General features: G+C 30.0%; 1 protein-coding gene across 1 annotated transcript in view; it reads left to right on the top strand.

Annotated features, from left to right (window-relative positions):
* The window catches only part of LOC123654558, a 34,570-nt gene extending 20,042 nt beyond the window's left edge, over positions 1-14,528 (top strand). Inside the window, exons 21-29 of the mRNA XM_045590457.1 lie at positions 1,086-1,208; positions 2,135-2,293; positions 3,815-3,958; positions 5,695-5,825; positions 6,482-7,027; positions 7,884-8,072; positions 13,027-13,283; positions 13,671-13,855; positions 13,959-14,528. Coding sequence (XP_045446413.1) covers positions 1,086-1,208; positions 2,135-2,293; positions 3,815-3,958; positions 5,695-5,825; positions 6,482-7,027; positions 7,884-8,072; positions 13,027-13,283; positions 13,671-13,855; positions 13,959-14,419 — 2,195 coding nt within the window. The 3' untranslated portion in view covers positions 14,420-14,528. The remainder of the gene's footprint in view (positions 1-1,085; positions 1,209-2,134; positions 2,294-3,814; positions 3,959-5,694; positions 5,826-6,481; positions 7,028-7,883; positions 8,073-13,026; positions 13,284-13,670; positions 13,856-13,958) is intronic.
* The last annotated feature ends 6,822 nt before the right edge of the window (positions 14,529-21,350 follow it).

Below are 21,350 nucleotides of genomic sequence, written 5' to 3'. Positions count from 1 at the left end.
AATCTTCTCATCTATATTGGTCTTTAATTTTACACTTATTAACAACAAAAAATTAATAATTATTACTAATTCAAATTTAAAATCTAGACCATGCCTTTACTTTGTGTCAGAAAAATCGTGAACTCATTTTTGATGAACGCAATAAATAGTAACTTATCAGGCTTATGACGTCACTAAAAATGATTAGACTATAATAGCAGGCAATACTCCATTGAGCTTGAATATTTTTATCCACGTTTCCATTATGTCTACAATTTACACTAGCGTGATATTTCACCTAAAAACTTTCCTAATAACCAGACTTTTAGATTGCAAAGTTTTTTTTCATATCGGTCGCGTGACATGAGTCATAGATTAATGCGTACGTACAAAATACAAAAACATTATATTCATTAAATTGTTTTCTCTTAAGAAAGTGGGAAATTATTTACTGATATTTAGATTAGATTTTTAAAAGTTGTTTTTTTATTGTTCGTATTCTGGATTCTGACCCAGAAAATTTCTAAATAAAATAGACGGTGAAAGCCTGAAAAAAGTTGATGTCGAAGTGAACAAGTAGAAAGTGTTTTTTTTTTTTAATTTAGCTCAAATTGACTTATGAGAATATTTTAAGCTGTAGTACAGATTCGGCGCGTGCTAGGCTTTTGGCCGTGGGTACGCATGAAGCCAGCTACTGGCTTCACGCGTTCCCTTTGTCAAATACAGGAACATTTCTTGAGCCTGACACGCTCCGAATTGCAACCTGTCTACGGCTTGGGGTTCCGGTCTGCGCTCCTCATAAATGTATCTGTGGCAGTGATGTCGACAAGCTAGGACATCACGGTCTGTCATGCCAAAAGAGTGCAGGCCGCTTCTCGAGACATGCCGCACTTAACGATATCATACGTGACCATGAGTAATGTAAAATAAAAAACAGAAACACTTACTATTCAGTACAAAAGCTATGTATTTTGAATGAAAAGTTTCGAACGAGACAAGCAAAAAGAATTTAAACCTAGTGTAGAGTTTAAAGTTAAAGGTGCATTGTTCAGATGTTATAATACCTACCCAAATCGTTATTAATTATCGCGCTTTTACTCTTTTAGGATCACAAACTGAAGTGGCATTTGACAAAGTTCTTTATAGCGGAAGAATCGAGGATGGCGTTGTATACCACGAGGCGATTACCATATCGGGATACAGTGGCACCAACATACAAATTGTGGGAGGTAATTATTGATATTCTAAAATTGTTTTCTGTATACTCACATAGACACTACAGACTTTCATCGTCTTAAGAACCACTTTTTACCGACTTCAAAAAAAGGAGGGAGTTACTCAATTCGACCGTATATATATATATATATATATATATATATATATATATATATATATTTTAATGTATCTTCGGGGATAACTTCGTCGTTTATGAACCGATTTTGATAATTCTTATTTTTTGGAAAGGAAATATTCCTACTTTGGTACCATGATAAGGAAACCAGGAACTGAGGATGGGATACCAGAGAAATCGAGGGAAACTCTCGAAAATCCGCATAACTTTTTACTGGGTGTACCGATTTTAATAATTTTTAATTTAATCGAAAGCCGATGTTTATCATGTTTATCACATTTAAATTTCATCGAGATCTAATTACAGTCTTTTGGAGTAATCTTTTATAATGCGTATTAACTTGACTATTTTTTCGTCTACCTACGTTGTGTTACTTATCGATATATTTGAAGTCGGTTTTTCTTTGTTTACCTGCAAACACAATTATTTATAAATTATTTAACGAACGTCCTTAAATTTATTTCCAAAATCCGTACTTCGTATAAGTTTGTTAATATATTAATCGCCTGCTACCTAAATGACAGGCATTGAGTTGATTACTCTTAGAAGTTTTGGCGTTTTTTGGGGTCTTGATAGTTGGTAAAAACAAATTAAAAAATATATATATTTACCTACTAAATTATTTCATTCGATACCGACCTCTGAGACTAATCCTGATGTTAACATTCGAGGTCCGATTTACTCCACGACAAATTTTTGTTTTTTTTTGCGTATTCATTGTTACTTTGTTTGTTTAACTTTAAGTTAAAAAGTCTTCAAGTAACCTTTACTAATAAATAACAAAAAAAACATTAAAATTTTCAGAGTATCAGTCTTCGTTCCAAGCGAGTGTTCAGAGCGGCATCGTGACGGTAAGCTTGTCTCCGTTGGCGGCTCCCTTGCCAGCGGACCTCGCGCACGTCCCGCTGACCCTGCAGGCTGGTCGCGCTGGCGCCGTACTTCTGCTAAGCGTCATAGGCTCAGGTAAGCCTACTTGAGTACTATAAGTACTAACTTTAAACATTTTACTTACTCAATCGCCAACCGTATATTTAATTAGCATATAGTTATTCTACATTTAATTTAGTTCAGTGTATGAAAAACAAATTTATCACGACCTATTAATATGAAATCAAGAATCTATAAAGTAATGAAATTATATGATAAGACTAAAATAATTTAATGACCAATAAATTAATACAAAAAAGTACATAGTAATTTAGAGATTTGTGTGTTTTATATCCGTCTAATTTTCGTTATTATCATTAGTTCTAACATTGGCCAAGTAATATATTTAATAATACTTATAATAATAATACTTTATTTTGTTTTAAATAAAAAGATTTACATTTGCACTTAAATGTAGTTACAAAGCAATTTTACATTAAATATATTTAGGATGCCTCTGCTGCCATACTAGGAAAACCTGTGTTACGGCATGCAGCTATGTGTAGCGGCAGCAGTAATGAGTACAAATTTATTGAAACTTAGCAAATACTTACTTAGTTTTATTATTTGTAACTAGATGACCCGGTGAACTTCGTATCACCAACACATATTTGTTAAAAATGTGCACAAAAGACTCCAACGCACCATAAATATTTGATAACCGATGAAGGCGTGACAAGTTTTTTGACAAAAGACATCAGATGTTTCACAGCTAGGAAAATTTTTTATTGGAAAATTAAATTGTCGTTTTTAGTATTTTCTGTTAATTATTATTTATGTTTACCACCTTTTAAACCTTCCCTGAACATTCACAAATAATTAACGATCAAAAGTAGCCAAAAAATCCAGCCATTCTCGAGTTTTAGCGAGACAAACGAACAGCAACTGATTTTTTATATGTATAGATTACAATTACTCACTGATATCAATTTTTCCTTACTCGATTAGTTTTTATTCCATAATATGCTTAAAAAATATTTAGATATTGTTTTTGTGTGTCAAAATATCCCTATGAATAATGAATTCAAAACCAATGGTTAACCATTTTAAAATTATATATTATATTATATGTTACTAGCGACCCGCCCCGGCTTCGCACGGTTGCAAAAACTATCAGTATTCCTCTATTATATTATGCATGTATTATACATATAAACTTTCCTCTTGACAGAGAAAGCGACTTTGTTTTATACTATGTAGTGATTATATGTTATGGTTAGTGGTTGTTTTGGTTACAATATCTTAGTATGTACTATCGCATTAGGTAAAAAACCTGTAATGGTAGTATATTAATGGCAATAAATAAATAAATAAAAATATTGAAAGTGAAACAATATAAAATAATCCATATACCTAATAAAAATTTCATAAAACTATTATTGTTAAAATCTTCTATTTCAATATTTTACTTCTAAATTTTGAACTGTGTTTTCCTGACAGTAAACTTAGAGGAACATAAATCTGTTCGAGTTTTATTTTTTATCAAATAACCACAAAAACCGCACTTACCGCATAGTTTCATTTCGACTATATTTCTCTAAGCTTTATTCGTTACAGGAACTACTAATCCACCAGATGTGACTTTTAGTAAGTCATCATATTTCCTTTGGGCTGATGTGGAACAAACTGGAGTGGTTGGAAGAGTAGAGGCCACTGCAAGCAACAATGAAGCTATCGCGTATTCTCTTCAATTTAACGATGGTAATTAGATATTTTACTAGCTTATTTTTATCTATATATTTTCCATTATTGAATAAAAGCCTAATCTTAGTTTAGTTAGCGAACATACCCGTCGCAGTAATTCTTTTAAAACATGCTGATCACCTGGCGATTATATGCTTCAGTATCGAGCATGAGAAAACGAACGAATAACCTTATTATAAAATATTGATTTTTAAAAGTACTAGAACGGAATCGAACCTGGGTCTATCTGGTTTCGATCCACGTGTTAACTGGGCCATCTCGAATCATCATTTCGCAAACGTTAATTTACAGAAAGTTCTTGCTACAAAGACTATTAGTAAATTTTGTTACAACCATCTTTACCGTAGAAAAAAGGGATGACCAAAATTCAAAATCAATATTGTAATCTTCATGTACTTGCTTTACCTGCTTAACGCCTTAAACTTTTTTCCTAAAACAAAATTTACCGTTGTTTACGAAATAACTATAATATTTATGTAGGCGTCACAATATATTTTTGTCTCTAGTGCCTAATAAAATTTGAGTTTTAATGTATGATATAAACTCATCGGGCCCAGTTGTTGTCATAAACATGCGATAGCGATCTTTACTCATTAGTTAATAGGGAACTTATCCACAATAGAGTGATGGATTACGCCATCTCCTATTTGAAGAAACATTTCCCTAGTAAAGGAAAGTTTATAAGCTGATTCAGTGATCTAACATGGTGTATATTTTTATCTAAAATACTAAACAAAATATATAAATGTACTTTATAACGCTTCTACATAAACATTACATAATTTTACTTTATAATGATTTGCCTAAACAAAGGTAACATTTTTTTTGATTAATGATAAGTACTTCTTACGAACTTTAGTATGAGTATTACTATAACATTTTATGTTTAAAATATTATAATTATTACAAAACTTTAAATCGCTTATAAAAAAAATTTAATTCGAAAATTTAAAGTTCATCATCGGCACTCGGTTCAACAACTTTTTCTTCTTATCGTGTTCAATAAAATTCCATATGAAAAGATAAGAAGCCTGATTTTGAGCGTTCAGTGATCCGAGAAATAATAAAGACGACTTAAAAAGTCTGAATATATTTTATAAAGAACTGTAAAGAAATTTAACAAATACATGTCTAAAGTGTAACAAAGTAAAAACATTACTCTTCTATTCTATGAATGTTTTCAAAAACAGAAGCCTATGTTAATTAAATAAAGAGTCAACGAGTGTTGTCTTATAAAAGTAATTTTTAAACTTTCAACGTAATTACCCGATTCTAAAAACACTTTTACTAATGGGAAACGACATAATCCTGAAGTGAAGTGATTTATATTTTAATAAAAGATATTTAGCACTTCAAAGTTTTGTTATTTACAAATCAATCAACATTTTCATTTGGATTCGAAGCCATTTTCGAAACTATAAATTAATTATGCAGTCAGTTTTTTTATTTTCATTTAACATTTGCTATAACATTTTTGGTACATAATTTTCAACTAATATGTTAACGTTTAAAGTCCGAATTAGTAAAGAAAATTGAAATAGCTCTACTTTGCATTATATTACTTTGCAAATATGCTTGACATAGAACTTATACCTATTGCTACAAATAACTACACGAGTACCTTCTAGGCACATGCAACATTTTCGTTACAAAAATTTATAAACACGTGTAATGTAGTGTATCAATATTAAGTTTTTAGCTTTATTCATTTAGTTACACAATTTATTTTTCAGAGTTTCTCCAGGACGTTATAACAATTAATAACGAAGGTGAAATCCTCCTGTCAAATTCTATCCAATCAGGTGTTCATAGTTTCACTGTAATAGCCACTACACAAAACAGTCGAGCTACTGCCACTGCATCGGTAAGAGCTTTAATTGTATTTGTACATTTCAATTCGGATCGAAATTGTATTTGGATTTACTGTTAACTAAATTTAGATGCAAAGTTTTAATTTTAATATTAATATCATAGATACTGGAAATACAACGTTTGCTAATATATCATCATATAGGTATATATCAAAGTTTAACCTAAATCAAAATAGCTTCTGATAATAATCATTCACTGAAAATATTATTTCTTTTTTGCAGAATACAAAACTGTTTCTTTATTTTTAATATTGCCAAATACTTTTCTTGCATGTAGGTGTAAAGTTCAATTACAAAAGAAAAAATAGCATCATCACAAATTTAATAATAATAAAATATAAAGCAAAAATAAAACCTTCTGTTTTTTAAAATAAGAAATTAACAATACATCAGTGATAATGTTTAGTAAAGTTGAAATTTCTAAAATCTTTAAAATTCAAACATGCTATATTCTAGTTTCTAAATAAATAAAATGGTAGACAATTTATTTAGGTTATATTAATAATTTATTTGTAATACATACTTGTATATAATTGGGCTTTCTTCCTACTTAATTGCTTCTCACATTTTAACCGACGTCGAATTAATTGTTTTTATTTTATAATTTTATATTAAATAAAAAATAAATAATTTTGAAATTTAACTACAGGTGTTGCTCCGCATTGAAGCTTTGCCGAAATGTGACACTGAGATAGGCTTACCCCCGTTGATAGTGTTAGAGAGACTTGAAGAACAACCTCATGAAAATTTAATTGTCTTCAATGAAACAAGTAACAATTGCCGATATGAGCTGTCAAACAGCTGGCCAGCGGATCAATCATGGTTATACATTGACAAAAAAGGACTACATTCGAGGGCTATCGACCGAGAAGATCAATCAATCGCTTTTATGACTTTATCTCAGATTCAAGTGGAACTAATTCTCTCCTGCGACAGTGATGTAACATCGGTCGCTAAGCGTTCATTAAACGCAGGAATACTCGAACCGGGGTCCTATAACTACGGTTCTAATAAATGGATTTTGGCCGATACTATTGAATACAATCCGAGACGTAGTTTGGTGAACCTTATTGTTAATGATATTAACGATAATCCTCCGATATTCATTGGAAAGGAAACCGAACCAATTTATGTCGGTTTTCCAGAGCCGGAACTCGATGATATGATTTTACCACGAGCTTTGGTCGAGCTAAAGGTATTTAATGAAAACATTCCAAATTCAATTAATAATTAAAAGAATTTATTTAGAGAATACGGTTTGGTTATAGTTTAATTAAACGTATTTGAATATAAAATTAAGGTAAGTAATTAAGAGATAAGGTTCGAAGTTTTTAGTATGGATATAAAATAAATAAATAATTAATATCTTGTAACATACACACACGGTCGTCTGTTCCTACGGTAAGCAACTTAATGCTTCGTTATAGGTAATAGCCATCTGCTATGGTAATTTTTTTTATAACTTTAAATATTAATATTATATAAATACATAAATTCAAATTTTTCATCCAGACTCAGTCGGAAATCAAACCCACAACCCACTAAGTAGAAAGCAGGGCCAATACAAACTAATCAATATAAAAAAAAATCTAAATTTAAATGGCTCAATATTTATAACTTTATAAGTAAAGGCACCACAGTTTTTGTGCTGTCTTAATATTTTAATAAAAAATGCTTTTGCACAGCAACACGTTGTCATAGTTATGAATATATAACAAAACACCTATCTTGGGCAAATAGCAATTATATGTAGGTACATATATACATAAATAAAAATATATATAAATATAAGTGTAGCTATCGGTATGGATATTGAATGCTGACTTTCAACTTTTCTTCATTATTTTATGGATATTGATATAAATATTTAATGAATACTTTTACACTTTACATTGCTGAAAGCTATTGAACTCATGTCCATTCATAACTAACGGATTTACACCACCCAGAAACCCACTACTATACAAAAAATATTTACACATCACTTCAGCCTATCGCAATCGTCAAACATTAACAATAACAATATTTAAAATCGATGCAACGATTCGCAGGCAACGGACGCAGATATTGGTGAAAACGCTGCGTTAATGTATTGGAGCAGCGAGGAAGGCATCGCGGTAGCGCCACGAACTGGCTTCGTGCACGTGCGAAATAACGCTCGCTTGGAAAACAACTCTCGCTTCACGGTGTACGCCACAGATTTGAATGGAAGAGGTCGTAACGGAACTTTAGATATTGTGGTAAAGTATTTGCAGTACATACTGAATTAGTCCTTATACAGCTGTGATGCTTATGGGTGCTTTGTAAGTTGAGGTCGCTAGGTTGAATTTTAAAGTGATTTACTGATCTGTTTTTACTTTCGGATAACGCAGCTTTCAACCGATGAAAGAGATTGAAATCTGTTAGGAGTATTTCAATTATAAGCAAATGCTATTTATTCTGTATGTTAGAAATATGTATGAATTTATTCTGAATATCGCGTCAATTGAATTCATTTTTTTTTTAATATATAAAGTTATGTCCACAGGCTAATGCCCGTGTTTTTATTATTCCAATTTTTAGTTTTGTTAGTAATCGTTTACTTGGTACACTACTGCAGCTTACATTAAGAGAACTAATTATTCTATCTTAGTATTCCTAATGCAGACGTGAGTCCACCGACCAAAATTATGCTAACTTAATTGATACCTTAAATGCAAAAAGACATTGACTATTTTTTTATTTTTATTTTTAATTATATTGTGCCTTACTTTAATTATTATTGTCATTATTATCTATGTTTATATATACACTTACTTGCTATCTATAATATATGTACAGTGAAGTAAAGTGAAGTCATTTGGGAAATGTACGAATATTTTGTATTCAGTACATTGTACCAAAGTGTTAACAAATTTGAAGAACCTTTTGATATTTTGTTTAACCGACTTCAAAAAAGGAGGAGGTTACTCAATTCGATGGATTCGGGGATAACTCCGTCATTTATAAACCGATTTTGATAATTCTTTTTTTGTTGGAAAGGAGATATCCATAATTTGGTATCATGATAAGGAGCACCAGGATCTGATGACGGAATCCCAGAAAAAACGAGCGAAACTCTCGAAAATCCGCATAACTATTTACTGGATGTACCGATTTTGATGATTTTTAATTTAATCAAAAGCCGATGTTTATCATGTGGTCACATTTAAATTTCATCGAGGTTTGATTACGACTTTTGGAGTAATCTTTTATAATGCGTATTTACTTGACTATTTTTTCGTCTACCTACGATGTATTACTTGTTGCTATAATTGAAGTCGATTTTTCTTCGTTTGCCTGCAAACACAATAATAAAAATTTTGCGTTCCCAATTTGTATAATACTTGTGCAAATACATACTTATTTCTTTATTTATTAGGAACGGTACACAGCACAGAAGAAGTTATAAAAGAAACAAAATATAATATAAATATTTACCTTATATTGAACTCATTCATTAAACAAAACTTTGACAGCAAAATTAAAAACTATTCAGCCAATAAAGGAAACCTAATTTATAAGATGCATAGATAGGCTATAAACTTCACTGTATGCATTTCATTATAAACGAAGTACTATTTAATATTTCCTATACTTAATATTATAATTATGTTTATGAACATGTGTAAACAAAGTTAAACACACACTGTGCTTTTCCATTACAATTATAAAAAATAAAACAGGGAAATTCTTCTTATCTTTTTGGCAAGAGTATTAAATTATTACAAATGTATACAATACGAAATGTACACAGCATTTTCCGAATTACGTTGTATTACTTAAAACGAAAATTTTATGCAAGCACAAAGAACGCTAACTATTACAAAAATGAGTACTCTTTTATTTTTTATTAGTTATTTAACAGAAAGTAAATTAAAATTACGTACAAATAAATAATAAACCAAAATTTAACAATGTAATAAATAACTAAAAGTTTATTTTAGAAATAAAAAGTTTAAGGAAACACAAAAACATTAAGACAGAAACTAAACCAGTTTCTAATAGCGGTAAAGTCGCTTTAGACAAAGTTAACTTTAAAATGTTAACAGAACTTGTTTTTTGGCAAAAAGATATAAAACTTAAGCAAAACTTTGACCTCAGATGGCAGTAACCCTAAACTATATGTAAAGTAGCTCCCATATTTGGTACAACTGGACAATGAGACATAAAAATGGAACATTTGATCTAATGATATAAGATCTAACTTAAAGTGTTAGATGTATGTTCATATTTATTATTTTCTAAAATATATATTTTACCTTTAAAATTTATAATTCAAATAAGGTTTAAATGTATGTCTTGTACTTGAGGAGGCATATGTCCAGCAATGGACTACAACAGGCTGAACTGACTGACTGACTGACTTAAATATAAATGTGACACCTAAGGAAATGATGTATAAGCAATTAAGTAAAATTATTATCTTATTAAAAATAAATTTATTGTGGATGTATTCTTTATCCATAATCTCATCACACTTATCCATCCATATTGGCGTAACATTAGCAAAATTATCTATCCGCCTTTGCCATTATCGAAAGACATTAATCGATAGCAAGAGCGCAATCGAAAGGTCAAGTACGGAGTAATCAATTTTGTTTGAAACGTATCTATATATTTTTAGGTTTACATTTATTTTTATTAACTGTAATAAATAACAGAAATAAGAGTTTTAATATTTTTAAATTATTATAATGAAAATAATCTCTTATAATTATAATAAATATGTGTTTGCTCGCAAATAAAATAAATTAAAGTTTAAAAAAAAAACTTAAAAACCACGCTTTTTCTTTAGCTAATCGAACTAAAAAGTAGAAAATAATAATAGTAAATTTTAACAACAAAGAGTTTATATTACAATAGTAGAAGATCGAACAATCAATTATAATTAATTATTTCAAAATTACTTAACCCTCCAGTGCGCGCGCAACTTTTTGTGACACAAACAGTCGCGCGTGGGTCGAAAAGACCCGTACTTCCAAAATAATTTTTACTATGTGTTAAAGGACTTTTCGTTTTTTTTTTTATTAATAAAAGAAGAATGTAATAATACAATGCTGAGATATAAATCTTTATTTCTCATATAAATAATTTCAACATTTTTTTAAAAAGTTGAAATATTTCGGAAAATACATAATTTTTAACATGTACTAACAATTATCATAGAGAAACATTTTTTTGCTATAGTAATAGTAAAAAAAAAACTTTATTTTTATAGAAAGTAATCAACATTACCTTAAATAGAGCAATAAAATTAAAGTTTTTACATAACAATATTTTTTTTTAATAAGGCTTCAAATTATCGTAAAAATCGAGATCAAAAAAATTATTATTTATTATATAATTAATCTTAACACAGTCTAATGTTAATTATTACTTAGTTTCTGACTACAATTACTACATAGAAATGAAGTGTGGTCCCCACAAATATAAGTATGACAATATTTGCATTGGGTTTTAGACTTTGTGTTCTTTCTAGTAGGGCAGATTGAACGCTGCCCGCTAACACCACTAGGCCCTGGGACTGCAGAGGTCTCTGGATTATTTTCTTTGCCCAATACTTGAAACGTTCTGTTTCGTAGGTGTCTGGGTAAAAATGTTACAGAAGTCCTCTTTTCTGTCTGGTTTTACGAGGGTCAAAGAAAGTTCCTTTACGTTTCTTGCAGGCTCCTCAATATTCCAGTAAGTAGTGCCGTTCCTGCCTAGAAAGTATCCTTGCCGGATGTAACTCAGAGGTATATCAACGAGATTAGGTCTTCTATGTAATAAACCGTCAATCATATTTCCTCTTCTAGTAGGAACTGGTTCAGCAATTTGGTCTTCACCACTTTGGCAAGAATCCGAGTCGTTTTTAAAGGCTTCCAAATTGTCCTCTTTTTTGGATGAAATTTCTCCTTCTATTTCATCTTCTTCCAAAACTTCTGCTATTCTTTGGTCATCTAAACGATTTCGCAACATTTGCAAGCAAAAATAAAATAAATAGTAATATGACGATAGTAAATAATTTACGTACACAAGACGTCGCACGTGGGTCGAAATGACCCATACTCACTTTAGACGTTATTATACTCCGAGCACCGAGCGCAAACTGGCTGAGGCGGGGTTTGTGGGTAGACTTTATACTAACTTGAAGGTACTGGGAGCGACCATTAGAAGTAACTAAAATTTAAAAAGTTATTGAACAAAAATCGAGGTACTGGGTCTTTTCGACCCACGCGCGCCCCTCGCGGGAAAAAAAACTTAAAAACCACGCTTTTTCTTTAGCTAATCGAACTAAAAAGTAGAAAATAATAATAGTAAATTTTAACAACAAAGAGTTTATATTACAGTAGTAGAAGATCGAACAATCAATTATAATTAATTATTTCAAAATTACTTAAAATTATAATAAAATTTAAGTTATTAAGAGAATAATTCAATTCAGAGTAAAAAACGTGGGATGCATTTTACTATATTTTCATAATTTTTACTATGTTTTTATAACTCTCCGCACAAAGATAGTTGCAAGCAGAATAATTGTTATATTTAATATATCAAGCATCCCACGCTTTTTACTCTGAATTGAAATATTCTCTTAATAACTTAAATTTTATTGACCTGCATGACGTGCTCTCCGAGGTACAGTGAGGAGACCCACAAGGACAGACATCCAAACCGGGAAGAAATATTTATACAGATACAAATATCCATCCCGAGCGGGAATCGAACCCGCAAACCGTCAGTGTTTTAGTTGACTACACGCACCACTACACCAGAACATTTCACCATTCACAGTGATTTTCTAAGGAAAACAATTGCCTTTTGTTTCTTCAAATATGTAAACAAAACGCTCAAATATGTAAATAAAACACCCATTAAAGACAAAAAAAAAGAACAATAAGAAAAGGGTCTTATTTGAACCGTTATTGAAATGACTCCTCATTGAAACAGTATTTCCAATATACTCTGAAATGATCTCTGACCTCAAAAATTTGCAGATAATATAACACAAAATCTTTGCGAATTTAAGTTAAAGTAAACATTGTTAACAAAAATTTTAAGTGGTTGACCTTAACCGTTCGCGTAATGTATTTATTTTCTGCAATGTTAACAGCACGGACAACACTCACTGGTATTAAAAACAAATATTACTTTAAAACAAACGAAGATTGTTCAATTTTTTTTTCTTTTCAGGTGAAAATATTAAACATAAACCAAATTGCGGTTGTTACTGTCCAAAGTGCATTTTTAGATGACGAAAACTCCGTATTAAATGATCTAAGTGACGCTGTAGGATACCAAATTAAAGTTTTGAGAGGGGTTGTAATTTCTCAAAATAATGAAGATTTATCAAGAACACGACGTAATTTAGGCTTTGCTGATATATCTTTGCAACTTTATATATATGGAATACATGAAAATGAACCAGTCAATGTCGTTCGCCTCACTAGGTATTATTATATATTTTTCGGATAAAAGTACAAATTTATATACTCAATTCGTTAATTTCAGGCAAAAAGTATAATAATAACAATTTTGCTTAAAATTTTTCAATGACTATTCTAGAATACAAATATTTAAAATTGTTTATAAAATATTTGACAATCACTCTAATCGCAAATGTTTTATTTTGTAAATGACTTGAATGTTTTTGTGTTTAAAATGGATTGCTTAAAGCGAATAAGTATCCGTTTTCAAATTAAGTATTTGTAGAGCCAATATTGTCTTAACTCGTTCGAATAATAAAATCGGAATTATCACTTTCTTAATCTATCTTTTGTTAATTAAATGAACTTTGATTTATCTCGATAAACTCAAACTAATCTTTTAAATTTCAGAGATATAAATAACAGCAATGCTGCATCTGTGAATATTGCCCGCGTGCTATCTCTAGAAGATCATCTTGAAAGTCTTGCGATATGTCCAGTTCCAGAACGTGACATTGGCTTGTTGGTAGCCACAATAGTTCTCGCTGTACTGTTATTGATCGTTATCGTTACGATAATTCTATATTTTGTCCTGATTCAAAAATATAAACTACACTTGAAATGGTATTTTTTTTTATTTACTATACAAATGTAACTTTTTGTTATAACTCGAATAATTTAAAACCATACTTTTATTTTGCAGGAGAAAAAATGACAGTTATAACCAATTCGATGACAATAACAGCGATGGGTCTCGCAGTAATACAATAGAACCAATTCCTAAAGTAGAAATATTATCGAAACCTAGGCTTGACATTGAGGAGCTAAAGAGAAGCGAACGGCGACTTCAAGAAAGACTCGATATTCCCACAGTGTCAATTGGACCAGAAATTAACGTAAATGATGTGAAAGATGAACCGCTGACAGAAACAATAGTTGACATTGTTACTCCCGTTCCACAGCTACCAATAGTCATACAATCAATCGACAAGTTAAAAGATAGTGCTGAGGAATCTGATGAAGATGAATTTGGTGAAAAGAAAGGACAGCGAAGAAAGTCTGTCGTTACATTTAACGAAAACGTGGAAAAAATCATTCATTTGGAAGATTTGGACGAAGCTGACACACCGGAACCTACTTTAGAAGTTTATAAATTTTGAAGTTTACCATATATAATGTGATAAACGAGAATGTTTGGTGGAGTTTAATTAATATTACAAAAAAAAATACAAATATTTATTTATACATCAATAAATAAATACTCATGTAATTTTTAAACTTACTTTATCAATTATTCACTTTAAACAAAAATAAATTTTACCTATATGAGTAATTTCTTGAGTCATTGACTTCTTTATTATGACCATATATTGAGATAAAATCGCACATTCATTTAAAATTATTTATTTGCTAATAGTCGTTATAATAAAATGTATGATCGCAGACATAGTAGTTACAACGCAAAAAAAACACATCACTAAAATGCGGCGCATATTGCTTATGGCAAACACGATTTACGAATTGTTAAAATTCTGCGCGAATCCTTCAAAATTTATGAAGCTTTCGAATAAACTTAGTCTTCCGTAAATATTTTACATTTTCTTTGTAAATTTAGAGCGTACAAAAATAAACTTAAACATCGCACTCCACGCAAAAAAGAAAGTATACCTACAAGAGGTCGATAAAAAAGGTACGGAATATCTTGACAACATTTTAGCATTAGCAGCACCACATCCACGTGAAATGATAATGATATGAAACCTTATATGACATTTTACAGTTATCCTTTTGGCGAAGCATTTTAATAGGAATTTGATATTCAGCGCACTAGAAGAGATTATACTTAAAATTTACTAAAATTTAATGCATAAAATTACCATGATAAATCATCACACTTTGCTACTAAAAAACACGATTTTAAACGCTTAAATAATGAATAGTAATAATGTACATTATCAAAGGCCTAAGACTAAAGTAATTGTGTTTACTTGCAAACCAAAAAAAACTGACATCAATATATCGACAAGTAATACAACGTAAGTAGACGAAAAAAATTAACAAACGCACTAGTCGTCACTACGATTTTCGAGGATTTCCCTCGATTTCTCTGGGATCCCATCATCAGATCCTGGTTTCCTTATCATAGTACCATACTTAGGATATTTCCTTTCCAAAAAAAAATAATCAAAATCGGTTCATAAACGACGAAGTTATCCCCGAACATACATTAATATATATATATATGCGGTCAAAGTGAGTAACCTTCTCCTTTTTGAAGTCAGTTAAAAAAGGTTTACTCATATCGTTAGAATACATATTGTGTATTTATTTGTATCTTTCCTTAACACAAAAAAGATATCGTTTTCACAATCCATGTTGACATTTGCAGAATCAATTTAATGACGCCTACACAAAAGTTTTTGTGATAGTATATAATTCCTTGTCTGTTGTTGTTGATCGATTGTCCACACCTGATACTTATTATTTATCATTACTCATATGTAAAAAAACATAGTGCATCCTAAATTTTTAAAACACAAATGCGAAAATAATTAACGACCCTGTTGTTTTAGTTTTAAATTGTTTTGTGATAATATTTTATAAAAACGTCAGAATTGCAAATAAATTAAGTAATTATGAGATTTATGTATTGTTTTCAGCTAAAAACAAAAAAATTGTTAATATCGTTTTTAATTTTATTGCCGTTAACATTATAAGCATAGGCCTCACCCATATTACCACGACATTGTGCCGCACCCTGACGATATCTTCGACCGTATTAAGTACTTGTTAAGAATATAATTCGTATAAAAAAATTATGTGTACCACACTATTTATAGAAATTAAAAATATTACAACGAAAAAATATTCATAGAAAATTCAAATATTGTGTTGCCTCGCTTTGAATTTTAAAAATTGTCTAAAAATTTGACTAATAATCTGTTTAATTATTTAAGATAATAACTAAATTAGTTTGAGTTTTTGTCCAGTATATGTAAGTGCTCGACGAATTATATTTATTTATCTTGGTTGGAAACATTTAGAAATGTATTTAAAGGTAATTTAAATCAGTTTAATAGAACACTTTGCAATAAACGCTCTACAGCATTTAAGATTTTTTTAAACGGTATATTTGCGGAATATTCAACAAACTAAAGTCAGAATCTAAAGATTCAATAATAAATTAAGGGTCACATGATCACGTTTAAATATTTTATCTTAAAAAGACAAAAACAAGATTATTGCATAGCAACACAGTTAAATTTATATATGTTTCTTTAGAACTAAAAATATTTAAAAAATTTTATATTAAAAACCTAACGAGCTGAGATGCCATGCTGCTGCATCATGCAACTGATGTCGATGCTGCTTATAGAATAACAAAAAAATTTGCCTGAAAACTGTCTGAAGAACTTTTACTTATTATTATAGTAAGTATGTATATGTTTATGTAGATGTACAAGTGTGTTTTTGTTACATATTTTTATATGTAATAATATTGTTAATATGCAGTATATTGCCTCGCTATATAAAGCACCTCCTCATGACCATGGGTTGACTGGAAGAAATCTCTTTCAGAGATAAGTCCACCTTTGCCATAAACCTTAATATTATGTTGTTTTTACCCGACTGCCAAGGAAGGGTTATGTTTTTCGCGCGTATCTTGTATGTATGTATATTTGTATGTAATATTCTTTACTACCTCATATTTCCAGAACCACTGAACGGATTTACATAATTGAGGTATCGTTAGGTTCGTCTTAGCTGCCCAAGTGTTCTTAGATAGGTGACATTAAAAAAAATCAAACATGGCGGCTGCGCGAAGCCATTGTAGTTAATGAAAAAAAAATTTTTTTCTCGAATACTACAATATGGGTATCAAATTGAAGGGCACAATACAAGGATTTTAAAAAGGTACATCATGTTTATTGCATGTATTTTTAGAGTGCAACAAAGTATATATGACAAAAGTCAAACAATTAACTTACATAAAAATTGTTATTGATAATGTATTTAAGTAACTTTTTTTCAGTGTATGTTATTCCTACAAAGTAATATGTTATTATAGCATGCATACGTTAATACTATCGCATATTGCTATGTAACGCTACAATATTGAAACTATATTCAGTTTTTATATTGCAAGCTAAAATCATTCGAGTCGTATGTAGTCTCGACACTCGTAGCTCACTTTAATATGCATCGAAAGAGATATAGATTCTTACAGTTGCGTCTCAATATAGCTACGATGTCTTGTATATTTATATATTATAACTAGTGGTCGCCCAGAGGTCGGAAATCGACCATAATTAAATATTTAAATAAAATAAAATCAAATAGTTATGTAAATAAAAAACCTATTTTTAAATTTTCCATTTGACTAGACTTTGACAATAAAGAAAAAAATATCATATGCGTGTGTGTCAAATACATGGTAGTGTGTGTAATGTATTTTTTTATTGATTTAAGATATTTTTATGTATAATTTAAAAATATATATTAGTATTCTGCACTCTTTTTCGATATAAACCATAAGTGTACGTAATTTCATACTCCTCCATCCGCGCTATTTTCGTAAAAAGGGGTGCAAAGTTTTTGCTTCACGTATTATTATATAGATTACTGATGTATTTGCGAGAAATAATAATGTACATTGTATTAATAAAAAAAAGAAAATTGAACTTGTCAGTACAAGTTCAATTTTCTTTTACAAGTTTCTAGTCTAAGTCTTCTACAAGTTTATATCTAAGAAGAAATAGCATCTTATCTGTGTTAGTTTTCTAACACCATAAGGTTTAAAATGTATTTATTTATTTTATTTATTTAACAATTTTTTATACGTACAAGATTATACACAATATTTTGTCATGGAGACTCACGTATAATGGGTGTGCTTATCCCTGTGAGAGATTTCTTCCAGCACACCCAAAAAGGAACGATTACAGACAGAAATTAAAGTAGGTAGACAGACGTACAAAAGAAAATATTAAATAATTGATATATATATATATATATATATACACATATACGCGCGCACACACACACATACATATATATACACACATACACACACACACATACAGACACATATGGACATGCACACGCGCAAACATATACTCACACAGTCCAAATACATATATACTCATACAAAAAAATATATATAGCTGACACACAAAATAATAATATTCAAATATAAATATATTATACCCACATAGTTAAAATTATGATAAGGAAAGATAATGCTCTTTTAATTTTTTCTTAAATGTATATATAGACGTGCAAGTGCGAATTGATGACGGCAATGAATTCCACAGCCTAGCTGCGTGGACAGTATAGGAATTAGTATAGAAACCAGAAGAGTGTGAAAAAATACGCAACAGTAGTTGTACGTTGGATCGGCACGAGGAACCAGGAGGATGTAAAAATTCAAAACGCTCGCGAAGGTAATTAGGTGACAAGGGATTAAATAAAATGTTATAAAGGAGACAAAGAATATGAGTATTCCTGCGAAGCCTAATGGGAAGCCATTTGAGCTCACTTCGAAACTTAGATACGTGGTCAAACTTACGATGTCCAAAAATAAAACGAATGCATGAGTTCTGTAGTCTCTCTAGTTTATTGAGTTGTTCTTCAGTAGCATCTAGATAACAAGCATCAGCATAGTCAAGGAGAGGAAGTAAAAGTGATTGAACAAGAATAGTTTTAGTTTTAATGGGAAGAAAGTATTGGAGATTTTTTAGTGAATGAAATGAATAATGTACTTTTTTGTAAATGTAGTTCATAATATGGTTATAAAAGAGTAAATACCCGAGGTGATTGACTTAGGTAACTATAGCATTTTCCGAGTAAGCAAATTGGTCCGAGAAACTTCCTAAAATGCAGCAATCGCTGGAAGTGGGAGCAGGTTTGATTCTCGCTTAGCACAGATATTTGGAATTTTACACTACTTTTATCTGGCCTCGTATTTGTTGTTTTAAATATTTCCACACTTGCCACGACGAACACATAAAATCGGCGGTCACTATTCGTAGTATGAAAATTAAAGCCATTATAAAAAACCGACAAAATTTATGTTCATCCCCTCTACTATAAAGAGAAGTCTAGAGGCTGTCTTAGTTCGTAAATTCACTTAAAAGCCACTGACAACAGAAAAAGACCTAAAAAGTTTATATGAATGTGATATGAATAAATTTTATTTTGAGGTTGTTGCTAAACTGGTTACCAAAAATGTTTAAAGGCAACGTTTGTTGCTGAAACTGACAAGAAAAATATTTCAAAAAATAATAGTAGTATATAGGGGCAACTGTACCTATAGTAAAGTGAATTTTGAATAATCAAATTTCAAATATGTTAGATAAGATACAAACTATACCAAAATGTTTTAGTAATTTATTAGGTTATAAAAATTTTTTGCTGTAAAGAAATTCCTTTTCTGCTAGAGAAAAGCGCAAGTGAGTATCACTGATCTCTAATTTTTACGTATGTATTAAAGGAAAAACTTAATTATGTTACATATTAATGGTATTGTACTCATACAACAGCTAATTTGAGGAAAAAAAATTCAAAAACATAATATAGCCCAAACCTTTCTCGACTATCCGACCCAAAAAGATTTTTTCATTTCAAACCAGAAGTTCCTGAGATTAGCATGTTTTAAGAAGGAAAAAAACTAACAAACTTAGCCTAAAAGCTTTATAATTATTAGTATAGGTCGTACCTAATTTTTTTTTTTCAGTTCGTAGTAATACTTTGCACTTTCTCTATATATTCGTAAGTATATATCTTCTTCATCAGCCGTGATGGTATTGCAGTTATTTTTACATTAATTAATTCATCCATGAGAAATTGGAATCATTCGGAATTAACTTTAAAACTTTTTTTATATTAGGTACTTGTTTTATTTAGATGTAGTCCAGAATTAAAGGGCACCACAAGTACGAGTACAATACACGTATAATAAATATCTGTATGACAATAATTTACACCTTTATTTTATTTTGCTTCAAAAAAAAATGTGTTAAACTCTGCGGTTATAGGTGTGTTAAAATTGGGAAAAGAATTATTATTGTCTTTAACAAAACAAAATCACAGGCGTGAATAAAATCATTTGTGAATGCGTAGGTGTATACTAAAATGTTATGTATAAAAATAGACCGCTACACTTGGGCTATAGTTGATACTGATAAATCATAACGAAATGTTTTAACAGTTACACATGAATATGTAAAATATGTCAGCTTATAGTATACGCTCAATAATAATAAATAAGAATGTTAAGAGGACAATAACACTTGAAATAGCTTGACATGTTATATTTATATGAGACTAAAATTTTAGTGAATTAAATTGATAATCTATTATTATTTTTAGTAGTTAATAAGCCAAAATAAACTTTTAACAATATGTAACTAATAGTGGCGTTAATAAAAATATGATTGGTAGGTGAACGTGTACAATTAGATTTTGCATGTAAAATAAATTTAGGTTTTCCTTTGATGAACAAGTGTTGTTAGTTAGTTACACTAAAACGTTATTAACTCACGAAACAACAATATGCGATAGCTCAAGGCTTCACAAAGTCACCCTAGTAGACATTTATTTAGGACCCTCATCAAAGATAAGAAAGATTACATATTTTGCAATAAGCGTTGTATGTTTAGTTATATATTTAAATAATTATAATGTAATGTATATCATCATATAATATTAATGCGCAACGGTTAAGATGTTTGCCTACCTTTTCAGAACAAATCTCACAATTACACGACATATTTAAATTATATATCATTTTATAGATAATTGCTGATCTACCGTCATCAACAACTAAAAACTTTAAACCATTTAAAACGGAGAGTTAGGTATGCTTTAAAAAAAGGAAGGCTAATTTTTTTATCAAATCAACGCGGGTAAATTGCGGTGTCCAGCTAGTTTCTTATTATATTATAAATCGTTACATCATCAAGAATTTGACAAATTTATCTTGATTTTTCCATTTCAATATCTTAAAAATTGCCAAGGATTATAAATATTAAAATTTCATAATTTTTAAATATCTTGGTTATTCCGGACAAGATAAAGAACTTAATTTGC

Source organism: Melitaea cinxia, chromosome 6 (genome assembly GCF_905220565.1).
Source record: "Melitaea cinxia chromosome 6, ilMelCinx1.1, whole genome shotgun sequence".
NCBI classification, from domain to species: domain Eukaryota; kingdom Metazoa; phylum Arthropoda; class Insecta; order Lepidoptera; family Nymphalidae; genus Melitaea; species Melitaea cinxia.
Note: the sequence above shows the minus strand (reverse complement) of the source record. Positions and strands in the feature narration are given on the sequence as shown.